The sequence below is a fragment of the Parastagonospora nodorum genome (genome assembly GCF_000146915.1).
Source record: "Parastagonospora nodorum SN15 chromosome Unknown scaffold_4, whole genome shotgun sequence".
NCBI lineage: Eukaryota > Fungi > Ascomycota > Dothideomycetes > Pleosporales > Phaeosphaeriaceae > Parastagonospora > Parastagonospora nodorum.
The window spans coordinates 1289885-1313422 of NW_001884552.1; the positions used below are offsets into that span (position 1 = coordinate 1289885).

At 53.1% G+C, this 23538-nt stretch overlaps 11 protein-coding genes across 11 annotated transcripts; 5 read left to right on the top strand and 6 right to left on the bottom strand.

Moving 5' to 3' along the window:
- Nucleotides 1-277: 277 nt before the first annotated feature.
- Nucleotides 278-8154, bottom strand: SNOG_03184 (hypothetical protein; the record flags this gene model as incomplete). Its single annotated transcript, XM_001793711.1, has 8 exons — nucleotides 278-693; nucleotides 748-2413; nucleotides 2693-3095; nucleotides 3152-5272; nucleotides 5508-5806; nucleotides 5934-6943; nucleotides 7112-7594; nucleotides 7653-8154. The coding sequence occupies 8 exons, from the start codon at nucleotides 8152-8154 to the stop codon at nucleotides 278-280; spliced, it is 6900 nt and encodes a 2299-aa protein (XP_001793763.1).
- Nucleotides 8155-8712: 558 nt separating this feature from the next.
- On the top strand, nucleotides 8713-11342 carry SNOG_03185 (hypothetical protein; the record flags this gene model as incomplete). Its single annotated transcript, XM_001793712.1, has 2 exons — nucleotides 8713-9786; nucleotides 9831-11342. Exons 1-2 carry the CDS (start codon nucleotides 8866-8868, stop codon nucleotides 11340-11342), a joined length of 2433 nt encoding a protein of 810 aa, XP_001793764.1. The 5' UTR covers nucleotides 8713-8865.
- Nucleotides 11343-12103: 761 nt separating this feature from the next.
- Nucleotides 12104-13240, top strand: SNOG_03186 (hypothetical protein; the record flags this gene model as incomplete). Its single annotated transcript, XM_001793713.1, has 2 exons — nucleotides 12104-12212; nucleotides 12267-13240. The coding sequence occupies 2 exons, from the start codon at nucleotides 12104-12106 to the stop codon at nucleotides 13238-13240; spliced, it is 1083 nt and encodes a 360-aa protein (XP_001793765.1).
- On the bottom strand, nucleotides 13221-14191 carry SNOG_03187 (hypothetical protein; the record flags this gene model as incomplete). The annotated part of the gene is made up of 2 exons (XM_001793714.1): nucleotides 13221-13307; nucleotides 13360-14191. 2 exons carry the CDS (start codon nucleotides 14189-14191, stop codon nucleotides 13288-13290), a joined length of 852 nt encoding a protein of 283 aa, XP_001793766.1. The 3' UTR covers nucleotides 13221-13287.
- Nucleotides 14192-14354: 163 nt separating this feature from the next.
- SNOG_03188 (hypothetical protein) lies at nucleotides 14355-14606 on the bottom strand (the record flags this gene model as incomplete). Its single annotated transcript, XM_001793715.1, has 2 exons — nucleotides 14355-14391; nucleotides 14524-14606. 2 exons carry the CDS (start codon nucleotides 14604-14606, stop codon nucleotides 14355-14357), a joined length of 120 nt encoding a protein of 39 aa, XP_001793767.1.
- A 273-nt stretch (nucleotides 14607-14879) lies between these two features.
- On the bottom strand, nucleotides 14880-18246 carry SNOG_03189 (hypothetical protein; the record flags this gene model as incomplete). The annotated part of the gene is made up of 5 exons (XM_001793716.1): nucleotides 14880-15026; nucleotides 15080-15241; nucleotides 15293-16070; nucleotides 16119-16423; nucleotides 16473-18246. The coding sequence occupies 5 exons, from the start codon at nucleotides 18244-18246 to the stop codon at nucleotides 14926-14928; spliced, it is 3120 nt and encodes a 1039-aa protein (XP_001793768.1). The 3' UTR covers nucleotides 14880-14925.
- A 552-nt stretch (nucleotides 18247-18798) lies between these two features.
- Nucleotides 18799-19743, top strand: SNOG_03190 (hypothetical protein; the record flags this gene model as incomplete). Its single annotated transcript, XM_001793717.1, has 2 exons — nucleotides 18799-19328; nucleotides 19384-19743. One exon carries the CDS (start codon nucleotides 18799-18801, stop codon nucleotides 19324-19326), a length of 528 nt encoding a protein of 175 aa, XP_001793769.1. The 3' UTR covers nucleotides 19327-19328; nucleotides 19384-19743.
- A 233-nt stretch (nucleotides 19744-19976) lies between these two features.
- Nucleotides 19977-20469, bottom strand: SNOG_03191 (hypothetical protein; the record flags this gene model as incomplete). The annotated part of the gene is made up of 2 exons (XM_001793718.1): nucleotides 19977-20224; nucleotides 20379-20469. 2 exons carry the CDS (start codon nucleotides 20467-20469, stop codon nucleotides 19977-19979), a joined length of 339 nt encoding a protein of 112 aa, XP_001793770.1.
- A 608-nt stretch (nucleotides 20470-21077) lies between these two features.
- Nucleotides 21078-21770, bottom strand: SNOG_03192 (hypothetical protein; the record flags this gene model as incomplete). Its single annotated transcript, XM_001793719.1, has 3 exons — nucleotides 21078-21162; nucleotides 21216-21368; nucleotides 21442-21770. The coding sequence occupies 3 exons, from the start codon at nucleotides 21768-21770 to the stop codon at nucleotides 21078-21080; spliced, it is 567 nt and encodes a 188-aa protein (XP_001793771.1).
- Nucleotides 21771-22179: 409 nt separating this feature from the next.
- Nucleotides 22180-22528, top strand: SNOG_03193 (hypothetical protein; the record flags this gene model as incomplete). The annotated part of the gene is made up of 2 exons (XM_001793720.1): nucleotides 22180-22372; nucleotides 22479-22528. 2 exons carry the CDS (start codon nucleotides 22180-22182, stop codon nucleotides 22526-22528), a joined length of 243 nt encoding a protein of 80 aa, XP_001793772.1.
- Nucleotides 22529-23006: 478 nt separating this feature from the next.
- On the top strand, nucleotides 23007-23468 carry SNOG_03194 (hypothetical protein; the record flags this gene model as incomplete). The annotated part of the gene is made up of 2 exons (XM_001793721.1): nucleotides 23007-23164; nucleotides 23240-23468. The coding sequence occupies 2 exons, from the start codon at nucleotides 23007-23009 to the stop codon at nucleotides 23466-23468; spliced, it is 387 nt and encodes a 128-aa protein (XP_001793773.1).
- Nucleotides 23469-23538: the final 70 nt, after the last annotated feature.

Sequence of the window (23538 nt, forward strand, 5' to 3'; positions counted from 1 at the left end):
GTGACAGGTTGCCATAAGGATGACAGAAGTATATCTGGCAACTGAACCAGCTCAGAACTCTATATATTAATTTCGTCGGTTGTCAAAGTGACAAAGACCTCGGGAGACAAACTATATACCGTCCGAAGAACATGTGCAAAGCTTGTCCAAATAGGAATCGTGTTGCGCCCCAACGACTAGCCAAAAAGTGCCCAAAACGCCACATAATGTTCTATTCTAGCACTCGAGCCTAAGAATACATTCGACAAGTTGGAAGTCCTAGACACAGCAATTGCGTCTAGTTTGGCGCTGCTCCGTCCTTACCACTAGGCCCAAGCCAGCGCTGCGTGACACTGCGCACGCTTGAAGGCCGATTCCTCATCATCTTCTTCTCCCCAGTCTCTCCGTCTAGCAGCGCATCTTGTGATTTCTTCATCCCACTGTCCTTGTCACTACTGCCAGTCTCGTTGAGTGCTTGTTTGACAAGCTTCTGGGCCTCAGCCTCCAGATTCGGTATTTCCTTCTCTTGGTCCTTGTTGAGGTATGATTCAAGGAGAGCCTTCAGAGTCTGTGCTCGCACAGGCTTGGCCAGGTAGTTGTTCATACCCGATTCGAGGCACTTTTCGCGGTCTCCCTGGATGGCAGATGCGGTCATGGCGATGATGAGTATATTTCGGATGTCAGGATTTGGGTGCTTGCGGATACGCTTGGTGGCTGTGGCCGAATTAGTATGTTTTAGGTGGTTGCGGTCTGTCTCTAAGCACTTACCTTCATAGCCATCGCAGTGCGGCATTTGTACATCCATCAGCACAAGATGGAACGGTCGGCCGTTATCACTTGCACGCTCAAGCGCGTCAATGGTCTTTAGGCCGTCTAAATAAGCATCGCACCGGAAGCCAAGCTTTTGTACAAATGAAATGGCGATCCGCTGGTTTATCAAGTTGTCTTCAGCAATACAAACCCTCAACTCATTCCTCGGAATCGTCGAAAGGTCAATGCACGCTCCTGATTGCGCTTCATGCCCATTATTATCCTGACTGGAGAACTTGGCCATGAGATCCGTTTCGCGTGTATTCCGCCTATCCAGCACAGAAGTCTTCGCAACCTTGCGGAAGCGCAGCGAAAATGACACCGTTGTACCACGATCAGGTCCAGAGTCCCGTGAATCAAGCCACACTTTGCCGTGCATGACATTCTCGATCAGTGCTTTGCAGATGCTCAGGCCGAGGCCTGTGCCGCCGTAGCTGCGGGACGAAGAGGATTCGATTTGCGAGAAGGGAAGAAAGAGCTTCTTTTTCTGCTCCGCGGGTATGCCGATGCCGGTGTCGATGACGCTGATTGTCACGTCTGCGTATTCGTCGGTTTCTTGGTCGATGACCGCGCGCACGGTAACGGAGCCCTTCGGCGTGAACTTGTAGGAGTTTGAGAGCAGGTTCATCAAAATCTGATGAAGCCTGACAGGATCGCCCATGACCATCATCTCAGGGTTGAGTTCTAGCTGTTCAACGGTCTTGAGCCCTCGTTCGGCGTTAGTATACGCGAGAGCGCGGACAACTTCGGTAATGGTTTCCGTCAGCGATAGTGGCATTTCCATCACGGACATTTTACCAGCCTCCAGCTTCGAGTAGTCCAGGAGGTCGTTGATGATGGATAAGAGCGTATCGGCGCATACTCGGATCGAGTCAGCGTAGCCAGTCTGCTCCGAGTTGAGAATGCTGGCCTTGAGCAGCTCCGACATGCCGATAACACCGTTTAGAGGCGTGCGAAGCTCGTGCGACACATTAGCCAAAAAGAGACTCTTTGCTTTCGCGGCCTCCTCCTTCAACTTCATGTTCCTTATAGCTATTGCCTCGGCCTCCTTGGCTTTGATTTCAGCCGCTCGTGCTTGGGCAAGTGCGCGTTTCTGCATCTCCAGCATTGCCTCATTACTTGCGCTGACTCGTTCGATCTCCTTGAATAGCAGGGCGTTTGCCAACGAGATTGAGATCTGGTTAACCAGCAGTCGTAGAACCTGCGTATTGCGCTCGGTAAAGGAGTTCGGTGGGCCCTCCACATATATACTACCCAACAGGTGATCTGAGTGTACAATTGGTATGCAAATAACGGCTTTACCTTCGGGATTTCGTGCCAGGTATGATCCTGAGACGTTGGAGAAGCGGTCATCCTCCAGCAGATTTTGTACGAAGACGGTTTCTCGGAATCGTAAAGTGTATAGGGTAACCTGGCGGGCGACAACGTCATCTACGGTGTCGAGAGGCTGGCCGGTTGGGTAGGAACGGACGCCTGGGGCAAATCCAGTTTCGCTGTTGGGCTCGTTCGTCGCGATACATGCAATGCTCCATTCAATTTGGGAGTCTTCGATAACAATCCCACATAGGCTGCCGCCAGTAGACTCCAAAATAATGGCCGCCATTTTAGCCATCAATTTATCGACCTAAACAAGAAGTCAGTAACGGTTCTCGAAAGCATATCCTGAAGCTATACGCGGTATCGCTAGTTTTCATGTTCGACAGCGAGGCCATGCGTGTAGCTTCAGGATGTTGGATGGCTTGTCCACTCTTGCATGCTGACTGCTATTCTGTCGCGGTTGATTGTACGTAACCGCCATTTGCGTAGAACGTTCCGCAGGGCCTTTGCAATACTCAAGCACCGCACTCTAGAGGCTTCGCAGCGTGCCGAGCCGGAATCGTGTATTAGAGAAGAATGTACATGCCTTCAGTTCCTTTGAAAGCACTTGAGACGACTCAAGGATACTGCTAAGGTCCAGCATATCAAGTCCCACGGCGGTGAACCCATTGTGCAAGTCTTGCGAAGACTCGTGCCGCCGTCCGGTCTCTGGCACGATCCAGTTCTGTGTGCGATCCACGGCAGTTTCGGCAGCCAGATACTGTTCCTGGTCCTCATTTTGTTCGAGCCTTAGCGTGGTATTTCCTGTATCGATCACAGTCGTCTGCGTCCCGTTCGAGACTGTCATGACCGAGCTTTTATCGCATAGGAGCCAGTCGTACTTCGTGGCTACATGGTTTGCTTTGCCATGAGCTGATATCCTCCGGTAGGTACTCATGCAATCTTTGAATGAGTGACGAGCAGCCCTGTAGGCCTTCTTGCGGACGAGCCTTAATTTACGAAGTTAGCTGATGCCTTGTATACGCCTTGAAGACTTAATACTAACCATTCGCCGTACAGCTCATGAGCAAACGCCAGATCCAGCACAAACTCATTCTCCTCGCCATGATCCATAGCAGCCTCGTAATTCTGCAAAGCTGACGGAGGATCCCGCTGTACTTCAGCTAGTACTGCAAGAAGCAAGTGAATCCAGCCGCGGTAGTTCACATCGGTGACCGTCGAGCAAGCCTCCAAAAGTTGGATAGTATCCTGGACAAATTTGGTCATCTCTTCCTTGCGCGCATTCTTTGGATCGTCCCGCAGAGTTGCCATATAACAGAGCGACAAGTGGTACCTGACGGAGTAGTTGAGTCTTTCGCACCAGAGACTACTGAGCATGGGAAGCAGGAGCTCGCCTAGCTCCACTGCTTCAGCAACATACCCATAGAGAGTGAGTACGGGCATTTTCATGGCGAGATATATCGACTTTGGCCGTTTCGGGTTGCTGGCCGTTTCTTCGAGATACTTGACGTATTCGGCCGAGCTGTGCTCATCATCGGTAAAGATTAGAGACGCTTTCTGGACGCCGGTCTTGCCTTGAAGCGCTCTACAGTACTGTCTCGACCCCATCAGGAACGTCCCGCCTCTCATATCGCGCTGCCAGTTCTTCGTATCCAGCGGCGTTTCTTCTATCGATGCCTCTACTTCGGTAACGTCCTGCGACGCCATGACGCGGAAATGGGCTTGTACGCCGAGGTTGAGGAGGGTCAGAATCCTATCGCCCGCGGAGAGGGTGACCTCTAATGCAGCTTCCAGGTCAGGTATTAGATCTCTTACGGGCGTTTCGAGATGGCCAAGGAAGAGCGGAAGAAGAGTTTGCGTCCGGCCAACTGTGTAGTTGTCGTCCGGGTACATCTGAAAGAGGCGTTTAGCCATAGCGCCCATATCGACAGCAAAGTTCATCATTTGAAAACGTCCTGCGGCAATTGTGCCTAGGTGGACGTACGCCAGGGCCACTTGAGAGATAGAACCACCTTCAAGATGAGTGTTGATCAGCTTCAGCGTGGCTTGGTAGAACAAGAGACTGTTGGACCAGAATGCAGCACTGAGCAGTTCCACAAAGATTGGTCCCATCGTCAAGAGTATTCGGTTGTCTGCCGACAACCGACGAGCTAAGAGCTCCTCCTTGTCCACCTCTTGCATTTTGGCGTAGATCTTTTGAAACTCATCGTCACATGCCTCCCACGTTGTACGCTCAATTGGGCATCCCAGTAGTGATAGGCAATCTTTAAGAGCTTGGAAAGCTCCAAAGCTATCCCCTCGAACTGCGAACACGCGAGACTGTAGGATGAAAGACGACGCTAGGTCAACTGGATTACGCGCAAACTTAAAAGTTGTTCGAATCAAGCTCAAGGCTTCATCAAGCATCGACTGGTGCCAGTAGCACTCGGCTGAGCGGACGAAAAGTTGAAGAGTCTCTTGATACGACACATCGGGCTGCGTGTCGTCCCAGGGGTGGTCCTGAAGCAACACAAGGCAGTGCGCAAAGTAGTAGATCCCAGTAGATCGGGCTCCGGATTCGCATGCCGCCTCGCCTGCTTGGTAAAGAACATCTCGGAACGGAGCTCTTTTCGTCTCCCTAGACTTGATGAGATCTGCTGCGAGGCATATGTGGCGGCTTCGCATATACAGCGCCTTTGATCCCAGTATGAGTTCGTCATGATATACCACTCCTGATGTTGCCATCTTCGCTATGAGATAATGCATCATTTGTACATCCCACTCTTGATCTAACGAGGATGAAGCAGCAGTCAAATACCGGTCATGACTGAAGCGGAACCTCGAGTCGTTCTCTCCAGGCATAAGCACGTAGGCGGCAAGAGCAAGGTTAAGGGCTTCTATGGCGGATTCTTTGCCCTCCAACAATGGGATCCGCTTTGCATCTGCAGGTGCGTACTTGGGGTTCATAAGCTGCTTCACCATGTCGAAAGAAAATGAACCCCCAAGAAGCGAAGCCCAAGCTACCAGTTTCCGGGTCGAAGGAGGTAGCTCAAGCAGTCGCTTTGCAATGAAGTCGTTGGTTACAGAAGATCCGTACTCTGGGCTTTCGAAAACCTCAAACACTTTGTCAAGGTCGAACATCCAGTTGTTCTCTCGCCAAGAATAGTAGACACATTTCTTTCGATAGCTGCGCAGTTTATGTTAGTCATTGTTCAGGATCTTAAAAACTTGGCTACATGTATTGTGCATGGCCATCACGTACCCTAGACATTGTTAGCAAAGCTCCGTATCCTAAAGACATGGTACTCAGTAGATGTCTTGTCGCTATGCGCCAGACTTCAGCAGTCAGTTGCATACTAGCAATCCGTCCACTTCGTACCGGAGTATTCGTACATGTATCCAAAATCTCGCGAATATAAAACAAATTGCCATGGCTCTTCTCTTGGACCACGGCTACAAGAGGCAGGATATAGTCTTTGTCACGATGCAGAGTCTCAGCAACGTATTCGGCTGTCTGTGCTTCTGTAAATGTACTCAGCTGGACCCGAGTTGCATTTGGCAGTAGGGATCGGAGCTCGCGAGGCAGAACATTCTCGTCAGTGAAGGTGAGCATGAAAACCAAGGGTATCTTGGCTTGAATGATGTGGTGGATGAGTTCCGCGCTCTCTTGGTCGGCGTTGTGTACATCGTCCAGGTTCCAGATGCAGAGTTTCTGTACGGCCTGGAGGTTCAATCTTCGTCAGCAACAGCTCAATGGTAGAACGGAATTCAAGAAGCTTGGAACTGAACGCAGTCATATCGGCTGCGTATAGTTTGAGGCTTCTGAAAAAAGATGGGGCGGCACGCACCAATAATCGCAGCACGTCGATGAAGACGTTCATGAATTTAGACGACTTGGAAGCACCTCCACTCCGAAGCCAGGCCTCCGCAGTGTGTCCAGAGCTGCCGCAATGTATCGCCGGTGATGATGCCCGCCGATCTCGTTCGGTAACTCTACTTGTTTCTACAACTTTCTGTGACTTTGATGCCCCTGTATTTAGTAGCCAGTCCGGAAGGTCCAAGTATGTGCGGAGCACAGTCCATACGCCTGTATTCTTCAGGAAGCCCCGGAGACTGTTATGAAAATCTGTTGAAACATCCGCTTCACTGAAAATTTGCCGGAACAAAGACGACATGAGCCTGAGAATCGGCTCAAACGGCGCTCTCCTGTTGGTATCGAACTTTGCTGTGGCAAAATATCCGGATCTTCTGGCTGTGCTTTGGATGCTCTGCACCAGGCGCGACTTGCCAAGGCCAGTGGCTCCAGATATAGCTACAACCTCGCAACGAGCCTTGTGCCGGAATTTCCTCGTGTTAGACACGGTGCGAAGCAGCGAACTCTCTGTGGCTGACGCTGTTTGGTAAGATCGAGAGTGAGACATGTTGCCCTCAACGCTATTATTAGACGGACCTCTAGAAGACTGTTGAAGTGGAGGCCGAACTGGTGTTTCATCAGACAGAGATTTCTCCGTAGCCACGCTGTCTTGGGATCGCTGGTGTATGGATCGTGCAGAGTCCATGAAAACCGGCGCCGCAGACGATATGCTGTTCAATCGGCTTTCTGAACCCCTTGAACTATTGCTGTCAGACAGGACATCGTCCAGTATCTCCAGTCGCTGATCTGAGTAGGAAGAAGTTGAACTCAAACTCAAGCTATTAAAGTTCTTCAAGCCACCCCGGCGACGTTTGGCGGCGCGTTCGATGACATTGATGATAATCTGTCTTTCCTTCTCGCGGGCTATCAGCTTGAGAGGGAGATTAAAGAAGCATGATATATCTTTCGTGCCGACTTCAAAAGATTTCAGCCCACCACTGTCGCCTTCGGACAGGAGCTCTCGGATACGAATAAGGTCATATTTGAGCCCGGACGTCGAATGATAACGATCTTCAATGTTTCTTTGGGTCATTCTCTGGATGATATCTGACAAGGCATCCGGTATGTCAATGCGTTTTGAGGAGGCTGGAGGTATACGCCGACTTATCACACTTTGCATCACGTCGAGGGCTGTAGTGCCATCGAAAGGAGTGGTCCCGCAAAGCATGGCGTAGAAAAGAATGCCCAGACTATAGATGTCAGTTCGACTATCCGGCTCAGCGGGCATGCGGCCGGTCTGTTCGGGCGCGACGAAGGCGAGTTTCAGCTCAATGCCGACCTCGCGACTCAGCGAGTTCCAGCCAGCAGACGTAAGACCGTTCTCAAAGGATCTTGCCCCACTACCAAAATTGATCATCTTGACTGTTCCGTCTGAAGCAAAGTGAAACGCATCTCCACGCAACTCTCCGTGCACAATCTCATGGCCATGGTGCAATATCTCGAGACATTCGGTTGCGCCAATAGCAAAGTCCAGGAAAGTAAGAAGTGGCACTCCTGCATCAGGCTGCGGGGTAGATGATCGCCAGTTATTCTCTGCGCCGGTAAACCGGTACCAATTTGGGCCGAAAGTGACGAGGTCCTTGAGGAAATTGGGGCCTGGAGAGAGAAACGTCAGTTCTGCATCAGACAGCCCGAAGACAGGGGCCGATCTTACCTGGCGCTTCAAATATGCTGGCCACAAGCGGCTCCTCTCCAGCTTTTGTTGGCAGCCTAACAAACTCGATTGGGCGAACAAAGTGCCTGCACTCAGGATCCGACTTCTTCACCACGAGCTTAGACAACTGGAACTCGCGCTCCAGACGCAGAGTATGGGTCGATACACGACACACAACAGGCCGCCCTTGAAGTATCTCTGCGCCATGATTGTGTGTGATGGCGCTTGTATCGGATCCAGAGCTTCTATGGCTCCGTGTCAGGCCCGGGCGACTCGAGTCGGGCGAATGCGATGAGAAGGGCGTGGGCGAGGTGAGGGCACTTCGAGAGGACGGGCGCTCGGCAGAGGAGGTCTTTTCGTAGCCAAAGAAGTGCCAGTTGTCGTAGGATGAGTGGAATGGCTCGATCTTGGGGTCCCAGACGTAGTTGTGAAGCTCGATGAGACGCGCGAATATGTGAGAAAAGCGCGCTGCACGCCCCGTTTCCGTATCTCCCGGCGCCATTCTGGCACTGTGTATACCTTCACGCTATATGGTGGGCGAGCTGGTGCTGGGCATATTTCACGGTGGGGCTGCGGAGCTTAGGATTGATGCCCAGGTCGTGTCGCGCAAACGGCGACAATCATAGCGATGGAGAGATGCGAACGAGGCTAGGAAGAGGGATGGCGGTGGCAACGGCAACGGCGACGGCGACGGCGCTCTGCGGTGCGGTGGCGGAGGGTTTGAGGGGATGTCTTTGGGTAGTATGCACCTCTGGGCTGACTGATGGGCTTGGAGTCGCAGTGCTACAAAGCTGGCCGACTATTCCCCACACCAGCCAGCGGGACATCGGGGATCGTCCAGCAGCATGCTCCGACATCACCGTCAACCAGCATCCGTGCCCGCATCATCGCTGGCGACGTGAGGCTTAACGGCGGATTCAGAGCTCCACCCCCCATTTCATCGTGCCACAGGCTATCCCCTCTGGACCGTGCCTGCGTGATTCACTGGATGCATCCAAGACGCAGCAGTCACATTACGTAGCCGTGCCGGCTCCACCCTCCCCCACCACGCCTCGACCGACTGACTGGGAACCCCTCGAGAATTCAAGACACCCATGTATAGGCACAATTACTGCACACCACGGTAACCTGCAAACCTGCACCGCTTCGGAAAAACCCTGGGCCGCTGCAGCCAGCAACTGCACCGTCTGCAGTGACACTTCAATGTCCCACCATGGAGTCGCCCGACAACGAGCATGCCTTCCCCGGCGACGACGCCCCGAGGCCACGACAGCTGCCCTCCGACCTGCCCACCTCGCTCGACGACCGCCGCAATGTCAACATCATGAACGATGAGACGGAGATCTACGACGCCTGGCAAGGTGGCAGCACCTTCCTCACCACGCCAATGCCCGCCCGCCCGCTGAACTTCAACCTCTCCCTGGACGACCCGAGCTTTGGCGATGAGGACATGCAGCAGCTCGAGGACAGCGACAGCCGCCTTGTGCAGATGCTGGCCCACCAGGCCCGCCTGAAGAACGAGAACGCAGGCGACGAGGCCAAGGTTGTCGCCGACGAGAAGCTCTCGCACGACGAGAAAAGGGAGGCATTGCAGGGACTCTTCACGCTGGCCGCCTCCAATGGCGAGCTCGAGCGGGTGAAGCGGCTGCTGCACGGCAAAACAAAGGAATACATCAACATCAACGGCGTCGACGCAGAAGGCACACCTCCCCTGGTCTATGCAAGCTGTTTTGGACACGAGGACGTCGCAGCAGTTCTGATTGAGGAAGGTGCCACGGTGGACATCCAGGACAAGAACCGCTGGACCCCGCTGATGTGGGCCATGACCAACAGACACAAGGCTATTGTGAAGCTCCTCCTCGACCATGGAGCTTCTCCCGACGTCAAATCGTCTGGCGGACGGACGGCCTTCGACTTTGTCGAGCCCAACAGCGAGATCTCCGACTACCTCCACGAGAGCGGGTACGCCATTGGTAATGCCGGTGTAGGCGACGACTTCTACAACTCTGGCTTCGAGCAGGATCGCTTCGAACAGGAGATGCACGAGAACGACTTAAAACGTCGCATGATGATGGAGAGTGCATTCAACCTCGAGGTCGACATTGGAAATCTAGGCCTGGACGAACAGCCAGAGGTATGTCTCCTGTTCTATTCTTGAAGCGTGACTGACAAGTACAGACCCCAGAGGAGCCAGAGGAAGAGGCACAAGAGTTCATATGGGATAGGTGCCTGAACGACCAGATGTTCGTCTTCCAGGAGAGCGAGCTCGAGCGCATACTCGATATCATCATCACGAACATGACGCCGCAGCGCTCCCCGTCCCAGAAACCAGTACCCGCAAACATACTATTTCTCAGCGCTCGATATGCGCATTACCACGCCAGCCCAGAGCTGCTAGAGACACTCCTCAAAGCCGCGATGACCAAGATCAACGAGGTCGTGGAAAGATACCAGTGGGACATGACTGTCTTGGCTTTTTGGATGTCCAATGCGACTCTACTCCTACACTACCTCAAGAAAGACCCTGGTGTCATGGGCGCAACGACCGACTTCCAGCTGCAGATGGCGGAGCTGATTAACGAAATCTTCATCTTGATCATCCGAGACGCGGAACGTAGAATGGACAAGAACTTGGACCAGGCTATGCTTGACCACGAGCCGATGCCTGGATTTGAAGACGTGCAGTTCCAGCACGAATGGAAGATATTCCGCTCAAAACCAAAGGCCAAACCGATTGAGCCTATCGAGAAGCGTTTCAGACCTCCGTCGCCAAAGCGAAGAGCACAGCCATCGCCGCGTAACATAACGTCGCTCTTGTCGTCAACTCTGTTTGTCCTCGACCTATACGACGTGCACTCTGTAATCACAGCACAGATCCTCTCGCAACTGATATACTGGCTTTCAACTGAGATTTTTAACCGAATCATGTCTAATCGAAAGTTCCTCGCGCGGACCAAGGCGATGCAAATACGCATGAATGTATCGACGCTCGAGGATTGGGCGCGATCGAACAACCGACAGCCGGAGCACTACGAGAACGGTTCGATGACATCCACCGGCGAGAACACCGTGGATTCCGCGAAACGGCATCTTGAACCACTCGTGCAGTTACTTCAATGGTTGCAATGCTTTTCTTCACTTGGAGAGGACCTGGAATCCCTCGTGGGCACCTTGCAGCAACTTACGAGGCTATCACCACAACAGCTTCTGCATACAGCCAAGTACTACCGGCCTGAAGTGGGTGAGAAGGGACTGCCTAAGAGCGCTTCCAAATACATCGTACATCTTCAAAAAGCCGCTGCAGACCGGAAGATCGCACGCGCGAGATCTCCCAACCCACAGCAGAAGACAGTGGACTCCGCACCTACGACTCCGGTGCGGCCAACAGCGCAGAACGTTGCCTCACCGTCACCCGCACCTTCTCGTCAGCTTGAAGAAGATGAGAAGGATGAGCCGCCGGACGAACTGCTTCTGGATCCTTCGTACATGCTGCCTTTCTCCTTGCCAACATCGACCGACATGCTCATCAGCTATGGCGCCGGATTTGGCGGCATGAACAGGGAACGAGAACGGAAATATATCCCGACCGTTCCGCCCGAGTTCATGGCTAAGCTTGATCTCAACGGCGGCAACAAGAACGGAGAAGCCTACTACGAAGACACACAGTGGAATGATCGCAGCTATGGGTGAAGATGCTGCATTAAATCATTCACTCGTGGCTGAGCTAATCTTTGCTTGACCATAGGTGCTTCCATGCTCGCTGGCTGAGAAACAGACCACGTACAATGACCGGGTCTGCACTCTAATAACTGTGTCCGCAATTAGAATGCTCGTGAGTCTCCGGTCCGATACCTCACTCCGTCTACAGCCAGTCAAAAGAGGATTACTTGGGAGGAGCATGTGACGGCATGTGTCATTGTTGGTACTAAGCTTAGTGGGCTAACCCTCAAGCCTTTGAACGCGCATTGCAGACTCCGACAGAACTCGTCTGGCACAAACATCAGGTCGTATCTCAGACCCAACATTTTCTTTATGATCATCATACCCAACTTTTTGCATAGAAAGCGAAGGAGAATGGAGCCAATGGTACAGGGGTCAACTTGGATAAGATCAATACAACTTCATGTTCAACACGAATGTTTTCATCGAGCGAAGGCAGGCCCCACAGCTGGTACACGTTTTCCTCAGCAAACATGCATCCGCTCAATGTAAAAGTTCATAGCACTTGCTATCTCCGTCATCGGACCCATCTCCAACGGTATCTCTAGGTTATCGGCGGATCCCGATCGCTCCAGATACTTTTCCGGAGTTCTCAGGGTCCAGCTACCCCACTAACCCTCATTGGCACCCCGCCATAGCCATCTCGAGTGTTTCTTTTCTCATCCAGTAGCTACCTGAGGCCTCTTTGTTACACACAGAAATAATTATACATCCTGAAACTCCCTGCCATCATGGAAATTCGCAGCTTTGACCCTGAGGATGTGAAGAGCATTGCGACTTCCGCAGCTCGCCAAATCCCTGCAGACCAGATTGACTCCACTTTTAAGTCGCAGTACACAGGTATGCAATGGCACTCGCCAACTCTCACAGACTGTCGCTGATATCCACGACCAGATCTCATCTCCGCCCCTCTGGGCTCAAAGGTTCTCTCCTTCAGCGACGAATGGTTTGCGGCCGCCGAGAACCTCCTTACTCCAACGCCCCCAATTCGCAAACCAGGAGTGTTTGTACACACTGGAGCTTGGTACGATGGGTGGGAGACGCGACGCCACAACCCTGAACCCGCAGACTGGGTTGTTATACGACTAGGCACCGCAAGTGGCAAGGTCGCTGGTGTCGAAATCGACACTGCCTTCTTCAATGGCAACCACTCGCCCGAAATTGCAGTTGAAGGTGCATTCATAACAGACGAGAAGGAAGAGGAGGCAGTCAAGAAGGCAGACTACACTGGCTGGGAAACTATCCTGGCGAAGCAGGAGTGCGGGCCAAGTCAGCGACATGGCTGGCTACTCGATAGCATCACGGAGAAAGCGTACACACACGTCAGGCTCCTCATGTACCCCGATGGTGGTATCGCTCGTTTCCGCCTGTATGGTGTCGCGGTACCAGTCTTCCCGCAAGATACTTCAGCCGTCTTCGAGCTCTCGGCGACTGTCATGGGTGGCGTTGCTACTTCCTGCTCAGACCAGCACTTCGGCACGAAAGACAACCTCCTACTACCCGGCCGCGGCAAGGACATGGGCGATGGCTGGGAGACAAAGCGCACGCGTGGCGAGCACGTTGATTGGACCATTGTTCGGCTGGGCGCGAAAGGAGAGATTGATAACATTGTTATCGACACTGCACATTTCCGTGGCAACTTCCCGCAGAAGGTCCAGGTGTTTGCTGGCGCATTTGAGAAGGAACCAACGCACGACGACAAGGAGTGGGTGGAGGTACTGGAGCCACAGAAGAGTGGGCCGGACAAGGTGCACGTGTACAAGGATGAGTTGAAGGAGATCAAGGGACGGGGATACACACATGCCAAACTGGTCATTATCCCCGACGGCGGCGTGTCGCGCTTCAAGGTTTTCGGAAAACGAGTGTAAATTGGTAGAAGAACATGCATCTCTGTCCTCTATTTCCCTACAACCCGTCAAGCCAACCCCGGCCAACCTACAAGCACGCGTCAGCAACCTAATCACACAAACTTGAAAACAAAACTTACTCCAAATCGTCAGCCCATCATTCACCTTGCTCACATTAACCCGATCCCCCACCCTCACAACCTCGCTCTTCTCCCCGACGCCCCAGAAACTATACCTGCCAAACACAGGACTCCACTTGGCCCCAATATCTATCCTGCGATCCTTCTGCAGCCGCTTGAGCACCTCCCCCTTTGCGCCCACGCCGGGCTTCCCCGTCTCATAATCGATATTGATACTCTTGCACCTGACGCAATTGTGCGCCATGACAATCTCGGTGCGATTATTAATCTTGAGCTTCCCCCAGAAGTCCTCCTGATACGCCTCAAACGCGCCCGCGATCACAATGTTTGGCCGGAACTTGGTGATGTCCATTTCCTCACCCTCCGGCAGCCGCGAGGACACGTCTTCCAGCGACGTCTGCGAGCAGATGAGGTACGGCGCGCAGTCTGCGAAGCCGATGCGCCACTGCGACGTCTGGCGCAGGCCCATGAGCCGCTCGACGTAGCCTTTTGTGAAGGGCAGCTTGTCGCGCAGGAACCGGGTTAGTGGGTCCGGCTCGATGGGCTGCATGTCTTCGAAGAGGACGGCGCGCGTGTTGGCGCCGAGATACACGAGCATCACTTCGTACCCGAAACACTCGGAGAACCACGCGTTGTAGTGCGCGGGCATCTTGTAGCCTGAAGCGGGGCTGGAGTGCAGGTTTACCTCGTAGGGTTCGAGCTTGGAGGTGTCTGGGTTCAAGGGGATGGTTACGGATTTTTCGGCGGAGGTGTTGCCAAAGGCGCGGAAGGTGATGCGTAGAGACCCGTCGGCGTCGTTGTAACCCGTGATTTCTTGGAAGAATTGGGTCATTTCGGGTTGGCGGGATACGGCCATTGGTTTGGGTCCTTCCGGGGTGATTTGCAGGAGAATGAATGTTCCTGTTCGTGATTAGAATTTGAAGGGGAAGGTCCAGACAGTGGTGAAGTACGGTCGTGTTTGAAGCCATGTGGTGTGCCTAATGCCTCTTGCACTTTCACGCCTCGTAGAGATTTGATCGGATAGACATAGATCTACTCCAATGTCAGCAAACATCCTCATCCCAAAATTTCCAACATGCCTCAGAGATCCGCATAGCCGTAATCCGATGAATCAGCGGGCTCAAAAAGTTCAAAAGGAAGTACACCACAAACGGCACTACACACAGCGCCGTGAGCAGATAGACCGGCGGCACCTTCTCGATCTCGAACCTCCGCTCCTTGTCCCATTCGAACTCCACTTTCTCCATTTTGGCTCGTCACTGCTAGTTAAGGCAGAAGATGAGGATGTTAAGAAAGGAACAGCAGAATTGAAAAAACGGATGTCGTAAGACCATAGGGCGCACCCCACGTGTGTCAGTACCAAGCAATGCCCAGGATGTAGTAGCGGGCTAACCTCGGTTCGAGCGGTGCTCGGAATCGGGTACACTCCCGAAGTCGGGCATGGGATACGAGCATTGCCATATTTAAGGTCCTGCTGATGCTTCACATGTTTTACGAAGGAGTCTTTGAAAGTGGTGTGATCGATGATGCGATGAGATTCCAATTATATAACACTTTCGTGGCCTATTATTGCAGCTTCAAATCCTCCTCGCTCAGTACACCATACAGCTTCTCAATCTCTTGACCGATAACGTTCAGATCGTCAGCCAATTGCTTCGTCACGAGAGCTGTCATTGCATTAGCATTGAACACGTCGTTTACCATGCTGGAGGAGACTTACCATAAGCGTACAGTAGCTCATAATCTTCGTCTCTCGCGATCACCTTCCCCAGTCCAGACTGTCTGAACTCGAAGACCTTAGCAAGCAAGCGATCCCGCGTATGCTCGATGTTGGGCAGTACGTCATTGAGTGGGTAGGCTAGCTTCATGGACGATGCCATTACTGAAAAGTTTTAGCATGAGAACACATCACCGAATATCGCGTGAGACTTACCAGAGAACAGATGGCTGATTCGCCAGCTCAGTTCCTTCCACTCCTTCATGGTATACTTCAGTACCTCCTTCTCGCCCTCAGACGCCTCGAACTCTCTCATGATAATCACATTCAAGGCGTGGAAGCTGTCCAGAATGCGACTCGTTGCACCCAGTATGATCTTGAAGCTCTTGTCAGGGAACGGCCCGCGCAGCTCAAATTCTGACGACGCGGAGGCACGCAGTGTCTCGAGGTGGTTCAGGAATCTGCGAAGTTCAAGCTCTTCCTTCACCGTCATGAACGATCCAGGATGGCGTTGGTTGGTCAGATTGGCTTCCAATATTGTCTTGAGGGGTCCGCGCTTCCAGATGAGACCCATCTTGAGCCACAGCAACGAGGTGCCCTTCTTGACCTTCCGTCGCGCAGATATCGGCCAGATGACCCTCGTGACAACGATACCCCAAAGGCATCCAGCCATGACTGCGACTACACGATGAAGCACAATCTCCCATATCTCCGGTGATATGCCGCCCTCGTCATCGTCGTCATCGTCGTCCTTAACAGAGAGTGAGTAAGCGTAAAGAGCAGAGAGGTTGTATGTGAGCAGAATGAAGCGGCCCATAGGTCCTTTGCCCTTGCCAACGATGATGTAAAAACACAGCAACGAAACCAGCCACCCGAAGAAGCCCAGAACGAAGGCGTGCTCGTCTGCGGCGATCCACGCTGCAATGGCGAAGACGGCTCCTAGACAAGTACCAGCGAAACGCTGGAATCCGGTCGTGTTGGAAGCTCCGATAGTCTAATTCATTCTTAGCGATTTCCGGATTATGCGGGAACGACGACATACCATGGAGCACACAAGCATGTAAGACAACAGACCCCACTCTCCTCGCCACAGACCATAGAATTTGCGAGTTGGCTCAATGAACGACCACATGCCGTACAAGATCGCTCCGATTCCTACTTTGACTGCATATTTCAGATCGTCTCTTCTGAATATGGATAATGCCACCCATATTCTGTATGATAGTGGCTGCTGGTTGAGCGGCTTGTAGGGATCACCGCGTGTGTCTCGGCGATATATGGGGTTATGGATCTCGTGTGTTCCTCCAGGTGTCTGGTTGTTGTCTTCATCGATGAGACCCTCCGCTTCTGTCAGAATTAGTAATGCCGAGGACTCAAGACTATTTCCAGGACTCACCATCGTCATCACCCAAGTACGAACGGCTACGTCCCTTTTGCCAAAACTTTAGCCATTGCCAAGTCCTGCGCCGGGGATAGCGATTGACGTTCGTCTTCAGCTCCTCAAGTATGTCCAGGAAGGCAACCATGTCTTCTGCAAAATCTTCGAGGGAGGAACTGAAGTAGCCGCAACTCGCCGCAACCTCCTCATAATCGGCTGCGATAGCTGCGGAGCTAATTTTCGCAGGGACTTTGTTCTTGTAGACCATCGAAAGTGCTTCCCGGCGGGCGTTGGTGAACAAAGCTTTTGCATCCACCAGGCTGTGACGGAAATGCTCGTTGATTGCCATGTCGTACTCAGGGCCAGGTCCAAACGGCAGTTCCGATAGTACTTCGCGAAGCGTGTACGCAAGCGACTTCATCGGCGGCCCGAGGTGTGCAATGAAGATTGAGAACATATCAGCAGGCGTAAGATTGTTCTGGATTGATGTTGGGATCTTTGTCGAGCTCCGACTCTTTTGCATAGACTCGTCGTCGGAGGCTTCTGCGGAAGCAGCTGCTGATGGCTCTGCAGAGCTCTCGCCTACCTCATCGATCGAGGCCAATATACTACTGCGCCGCTCTGCATGCTCCATACCAGGGGATCCCAATTGCGGTGGACTCGTCGAAAGGGCGTGCTCTGAGAAGACCGAGGAAGTCACCGTTCCATTTCCGAAGATAGCTGATTCCGTTCCGTGTGTGTCTGTCTGCGCGAGGAGTGAGAACTGTGTTTCAGCAGCACTTCGCAAGCCACCGATATTCTGCATCAATTTCTCGAGACATTTTACCAAGCGAGCGTTGATCTTGAATTCCTGCTCAGTGCCAAGAGCATAGTGCTCAAACTTGGCCTCTCCTAGATTCTTGACCAGGGTCTTGAAGGTCGTGTTGATCTGGTTGGTAGCTTTGACGAAAGATTCGCTCTTGAGGTCCTGTTCGGTACCGGACAAAAAGCTTCGCGTGATGCTGTTGAGTATCTCGGCCATGGCATCAGTAGTCTTGATGGCAGTATTGCGAAACTCATTACGCGCTGAGATCGGCCGTACGAGAAGAGACACAGCAGCTGAAGCCGAACATCCCATGATTATCATCTTCAAAACCTGCCAAACCTTGACGTAGGAGAATACAGCAGCTTGCACAGCGCCTTCCTTTGTGAGGATCGTGATCAGAGCAAGCGATGTCAGAGAACAGCCCACGTTGACGAGGGGATTTCCGAGTTTCTGTTTCGTCCAGCCTACAAGACCCAGACCGCCTCCAACGAATACTATGAGCACTATGATATGCCCAATGACCAGTTGGTGATGATTTCCGAAATACACTGATACAGCCATGCTAGAGAACGAGATAAAGGTTGCATATGAAAAGGCAGCGAACGCAACCAAAACAGCTTCAAGCATGCTCCCGGCCGAGCGCGCAGGGTGGAAGTAGACAGTGATAGTCGCGACAATATGCTTTCCATCGTTCCTGCCGAGCAGTCCGGCAATCGCGGGCACAAAAGTAGCCAGGGACCCGAGTATGTATGCGAGCGTGCACTTGAGAATGCCTATGCCAGTGGGCGATGTCCAGTATGCATATGCTTGGCGGAGTCTATAGGTGCCCTCCTCCTTCCAGCGCTCGATGCGGCCCAGCTCTCGATGTCGCACAGGGTCATATTCGCCGGGCGCAAGCAGGAACTCGGACGACTCGGTGGCTCCGTGGTTGGATCTACGTAGAGTGAAGCTCTTCTTTACGCGCTCGCCAGTACGAGGCTGGATCATGGTCGCGGACCGCAGCTGTCGCATCCTGTTAGCCTGTGAAGTGAGGCGTCCGGACAGTGTTACATACGCTGGGCCGAAGGAAGCGGCGTTCCAAGCGGCGCTCCGCCTGGGTGGGTGATGTTTCACTCATCGTGAGCACTTAGCGACGACTGCGATGCGAGAACAGACTGATTAGGACATGGTCGAAGAAGACTGCGGACGCGTTGAGGCGCGATGTCCTGAAAGTTAGTAGAGTGAACCCTGCAGCCCTGCACAGATGATGATGACATGGGCCGCCAAGGCCAAGACTCAGCCACAGTCAGTGGTACTTTCTAGAGATCTACTCGAGGCGGCCGTGGAGCGAGCGGAAGACGGTGGAAGCTCATGCATCACAACGCTCCAACAAGCATGGAATATGCGTGAAAGAGCGATTCACGTTCTCGGCGGTCCTTCTGGAGCTCCGCGATCACTAGCGCTGCTTATATAAGCCCAAATATGTATTATGCTTGTGACTGCCTTCATCCTTGCAACAACACCGAGCCATAATCGAAAGACTTGACCGGCGAGTTTGCAATGGACGAAGAAGAAGACTTGGATATCGCGGCCGCCATGGGCTTCGGGTCCTTTGGCGGCACGAAAAAGAGAAAGTATGACCACGCCAGTTCGCCAAAAGCAGCCTCAAAGGAAGATGCCAGTGGAGCCAACACCACGCAGCTAGGCGTCAGGACAAAAAAGGTTGCGACCGAAGAGCTCGACGATGCCGCTATGAATGATGATGCGAATCAGATCTCTGCTCCAGCTACATCCACGCAGAAACCAAATAAGGCACCAAAGCCAGCAGCAGCGTCAGGACTCGCAGACTTCTTAGCTCGTGCACAGACGCTTCCCGACAAATCAACAAATACACCGAACACTAGATCTGCTCCTTCTCAAGCTAGACAGACTGCTCAAGATGAGATGATCTCATTTGGCGGGCCCGCTATCTCGAAAGGCGAGCTGAATGCTCTCAAATTTGGTGTCCAGAACGAACATGGAGACACCGCCTACTTTCTCCCGAACTTCGTAGAGAATCCCTGGGAGAAGCTGATGGGAGGGAAATGAAGGTCAGTGGTTTGGTAGCACTTTCGGCACATGAGCTGACCTATCTATCGGACTCAGCGCAGCGGGTGTGCTTCGAAGCACAATAATTCGTTCGGCGATGCCCAGAGGCATCGCACTTGCTCTAATCGAGTTCGCGGGACAGTCCCAGGAACTAGCGATGCACCTTTTTCACTGCACACAGAGCTATCAGCAAATGTACACGAACGTATCGATCCCAGCGATAGCCTCATGCTGAGTTCAAAAAGCATGGAGAACTCCGATCGTAAATCCACATGGCACTGTGCTATACAAAGGATAGCTCAAACCTGTCGTCGTGGACGTCCAACCACCGGGAGAGGAGCGGGCCGAGTTGGCGAAAGCAAGAACTAAAAATACCACCCACTACTCCAGCATTATATCGAACCACGTGCTATCCTCCAAACCCCAGCAACCAAATATGCAAGGCCACCCGCCCAATCGCCGACATCACTCCTGTCGTGCCCCCTCCCCAACAATCCTCCGATCCTCGCTGCACTCCAGTTACACAACCTCCCCATCCCGCACCCCTGCCCATGTCAGACCGCATACTGATAACCTAGCATTGACACATCCGCCCCGACGCCACAGTGCCACAACCCGGCAGTCATCATCACACAAAGCTCTCGGGACCTCTACCTCGGAAGCTCACCGCCATAATACACATTCCGACGGACGCTGAAGTTGTACTTGGGCCGTGATGCTTCCGAGGGGGACGGCAGTGTCGCTTTTCGTGTTTCGAGAGGCGAGGGTGCAGGTTGGTAGGTTGAGTGGCGTGCTTGGACCAGGATGGTAGAAGCGAGGGGGTGGTTCTCGTGTATGTTGTGCGTGGATGGGTGGAGGGGTGAAGCGAGCGGATGAGATGCGGGTGTCCGATGGGGCGCTGGGAGGGGTCACGTGGAGGTTTCGAGTTTATGATGTACACATGCGGCAAGGATAGCACTACAGGACGCACGCTCGAGAAACATGGCATATGTTATACGTCACAATCGGGTGTCACGAGATTACGAGTCTGGCGGGCTTCAGCCACAGTTCACGTTGATCGTGCTGAGCGGCCCCAGCATGTGCACTGCCAGTTAAGGGATTAGAGGGGAGCACAGCGAGGCACACTAGAAGAAAATTGACCATGATTTTGACCAGCTAAGTAATAGCCACACCTTGGGCGACCATCTGGCCACCCATCCCGAAGCAGTGATATATGACGCCAAAAGAAAGAACAAAAGCCACATCTCAGATCTGCCGGAACCGAAATTCCGACCTCTGGTTCTATTCGTCCACATCAAGCCAGTCCTGAGGAGCTCCAGCAGTTCGCAGCTCCCGACAGCGTGTCCACCATTGAGGCCAGCCCACGCTGCTGGCGCACTCACTGCCGTCCCAGCAGTCGCTGAATTGCCGCGATTCGTTCGGTAGATGCCATAAGCGCGATCTGCTGCAACGGCCCGTACCGAGTCACAGTCTAAAAAGCAAGTTCCTGGTGGGTGCGCTAAAAGCAGCGAGGCGGGCTGGCCAAAGGTGGAGCGGAGTGGAGCGGAGTGGAGCGGACAACGTGGACGACAGTCCTTTGACGTCCAACTAGAAAAAACGAGATACATCAAATAAACAAAGCGCAAATGGCCGTTATAGAACCTGGGGAATCGAGAAATGGAGTTGTGCCGCCGAATGTGTGAGAAAGCCGAAAAGTGTATGTGTGGATCATCAACAGTGCCGTGAGGCGGATTTGGTGGTCGTCGAGTGACCTAGTAGTCGACTGGCGCAGGGTAGCGTCGCTGAGCAGACCTGAATTGCTCTGGGTATTTGCGAGCTGCGCGGTCATTGAGAGCACTGTGGGGTAAGTTAGCTCTGGCTTTCACCAAAAATCGCCGGAGTAAACGCACTCTACCCGCTTCTGTGTCCATTGCAGATCTTTCTGCACTTCCTTTGCAGCTTTCATGCCCTCAGCAAAGCTAGCTTGAGCGCCCATGAGTCTTCGCTGAGCCAGTTGCTGTAGTTCAAGAAGTTCGCGGTGCTTGGCGTTGAGCTCACCGGATCTATCATATGTCAGTGAACCACTTTCCTCAATTTGGGCGCATTCAAGTGCAATTAGAAAGACTGAGAACTCACGTTTGCGCTTGCTTTGCGAGACTACGGTCCAATGGCATTGGGTCGAACGAGCCGTTCAGGCGGTTACCCATGTAGTCGAGGAGGTCCACGGACGTGGCGCCATTGGTGGATTCATAGTCGCTCGCGCTGCCGGCGTAGTTGCTGGATGCTGCCGATGGCTCGTAGGATGCTACACCGGAAGTTGTGACGCTATCTGGTGCCTCTGGTGGCGATCCTGACACACGACCATAAGTGTGCTGAGGCGGGTAGTAGTAACCAGGCTTCTGTGGGACTTGGATGGGATATGAGTTCTGAGGGTATGAGGAGTAGTAAGATTGGGTGGTAGGCATTTTGGTGATAGTCGGTGAGGTGAGGTTGTGTAAAGTGTGGGTGACCTAGTGGTAGTGTTCTGTGAATGTAGAAAGCTTGAACCGAAGTAAGAGTCAGGCTGTCAAACGAATTGACTAGAGATGTTGAGCTTGTCAATGGTGAGAATAAGGAAGCAGGAAAGACAACACTTTGGACCGCAAGATGCACTCCTTTTATACCTTTCACGTCGGTAATGGATCGGACCATGCTAGTCAACGGGGCATAGCGTTGACCCCTTCACGCCATCTGCTGCCGTGACCCCGCCCATGTGGTGATAAAGCTGCATAGTCTTACGTCCAGTGAAGCATGCTCCCGCTGGAGCCGGCCGTGACAGCGTCATTTAGACTGGGCTGGATGATGCCCCAGACGGTAGGTCGCAGCCGATCCACGATGCCTCGGAGGGATATTGAATCAAGAACAACGCCAATTGGCTCTAGAACGAGACTAGTGGAGACAATACTCAGCCCATATCAGCAGGAAGGTCCAGCGGGGCGAATTGGTGTGCAATGGCAAACGGGTGCGATTCTGGGAGCATTGCCGTCCATGACCGGCACCAGTGCGTTGCTAAAGGCAGCAAGAGATGGTAAGCGCATCAGACGCGGACACCAACGTCGGACAAAAGCAGCGGCAGCTCCACAGCTGTAGGTGCATGGATAGTCTGCCTGACGGACATGCTAAGTGTTGTCAAGTTGATGCGTTGGCTCGACAGCATGCCAACGCCTTTGAGCATGCAATCTAGCAAGGTAGGTGGAGGATCGATACAGTGCGTCTAGGCGCAGCAGCAACTGGCAGGGTACGTTTCCAGGAGATTGCCAGAAATTGAGCGCGTGTGTCCGGCGCGCGATGGGAGGACAGCGTTTGTGTGAATTTTAGTGCAAACGTTACCAGTACGGGTGTGTCGTCGAGAAAAGGCGGTCCGATCTGTGCCCCGCTCCAGGGCTGCTTGGGCCCCTCCATGCGTCATCCCCACGAGCAGCAAATGTACAGAGCAAGAATCACGCCTATTGGCCGTGAAGCGCCTCTATGCAGTGTAGACTTGGCGCGCTGATGCCCTATGCCGACGCTGTAACCCTGTCCGCGTAACCTCACACAGCATTCAATGGCATCCGCAGATGTCCCAATGGCACACACAAATGCAAAGTAGCAGCATTACCGGTGGCGGTGAAGGAGCCGGACTAGCATTAGTCCGCTCCATGTGACCAATACTTCGTACTGACATGCACGTCGTCCCCTGGTATGGTGCACCCGTTCGCGGTCCCGAGACAACCATCCAGCTGCTTGAGCTCGGTGTCTCCCTCCCATTTGTAGGAGACTACGGCAGCTATCAATGGCTAGCCTTGTTCATCGTAGATACCGAAAACGAGTGTTATGTAGAGTTACTCCTTCACTCTGCGCCATCGGCACATACAGACATACATCACGCACATAACTGTTGCACTGGCGTCGACAGGGCGTCCTCAAGCCGATTCGGTGTCACAGCTGTCAGAGGCGGCCATGCGAGTCGAACGTGGCCAGCCACTGGGAGTCATTGGGAACTCAGTAGTACAGAGCGCCGGAACTTTGGGTACCATGTAGTGCTCAAGCCCGCGCCAATTGACAGCAGGAACTATGCGCCGAACGAGCTACACGAGGCTGACGCGCGCCATGCTGATGGTTCTGTGGGGCTATGCACTAGGTAGTGGGAAGCCCAAGACCAGGCAGCGGGTGTGAACATGCTTCTATTTCGTCTAGTCTATCTGGGGTGCTCCT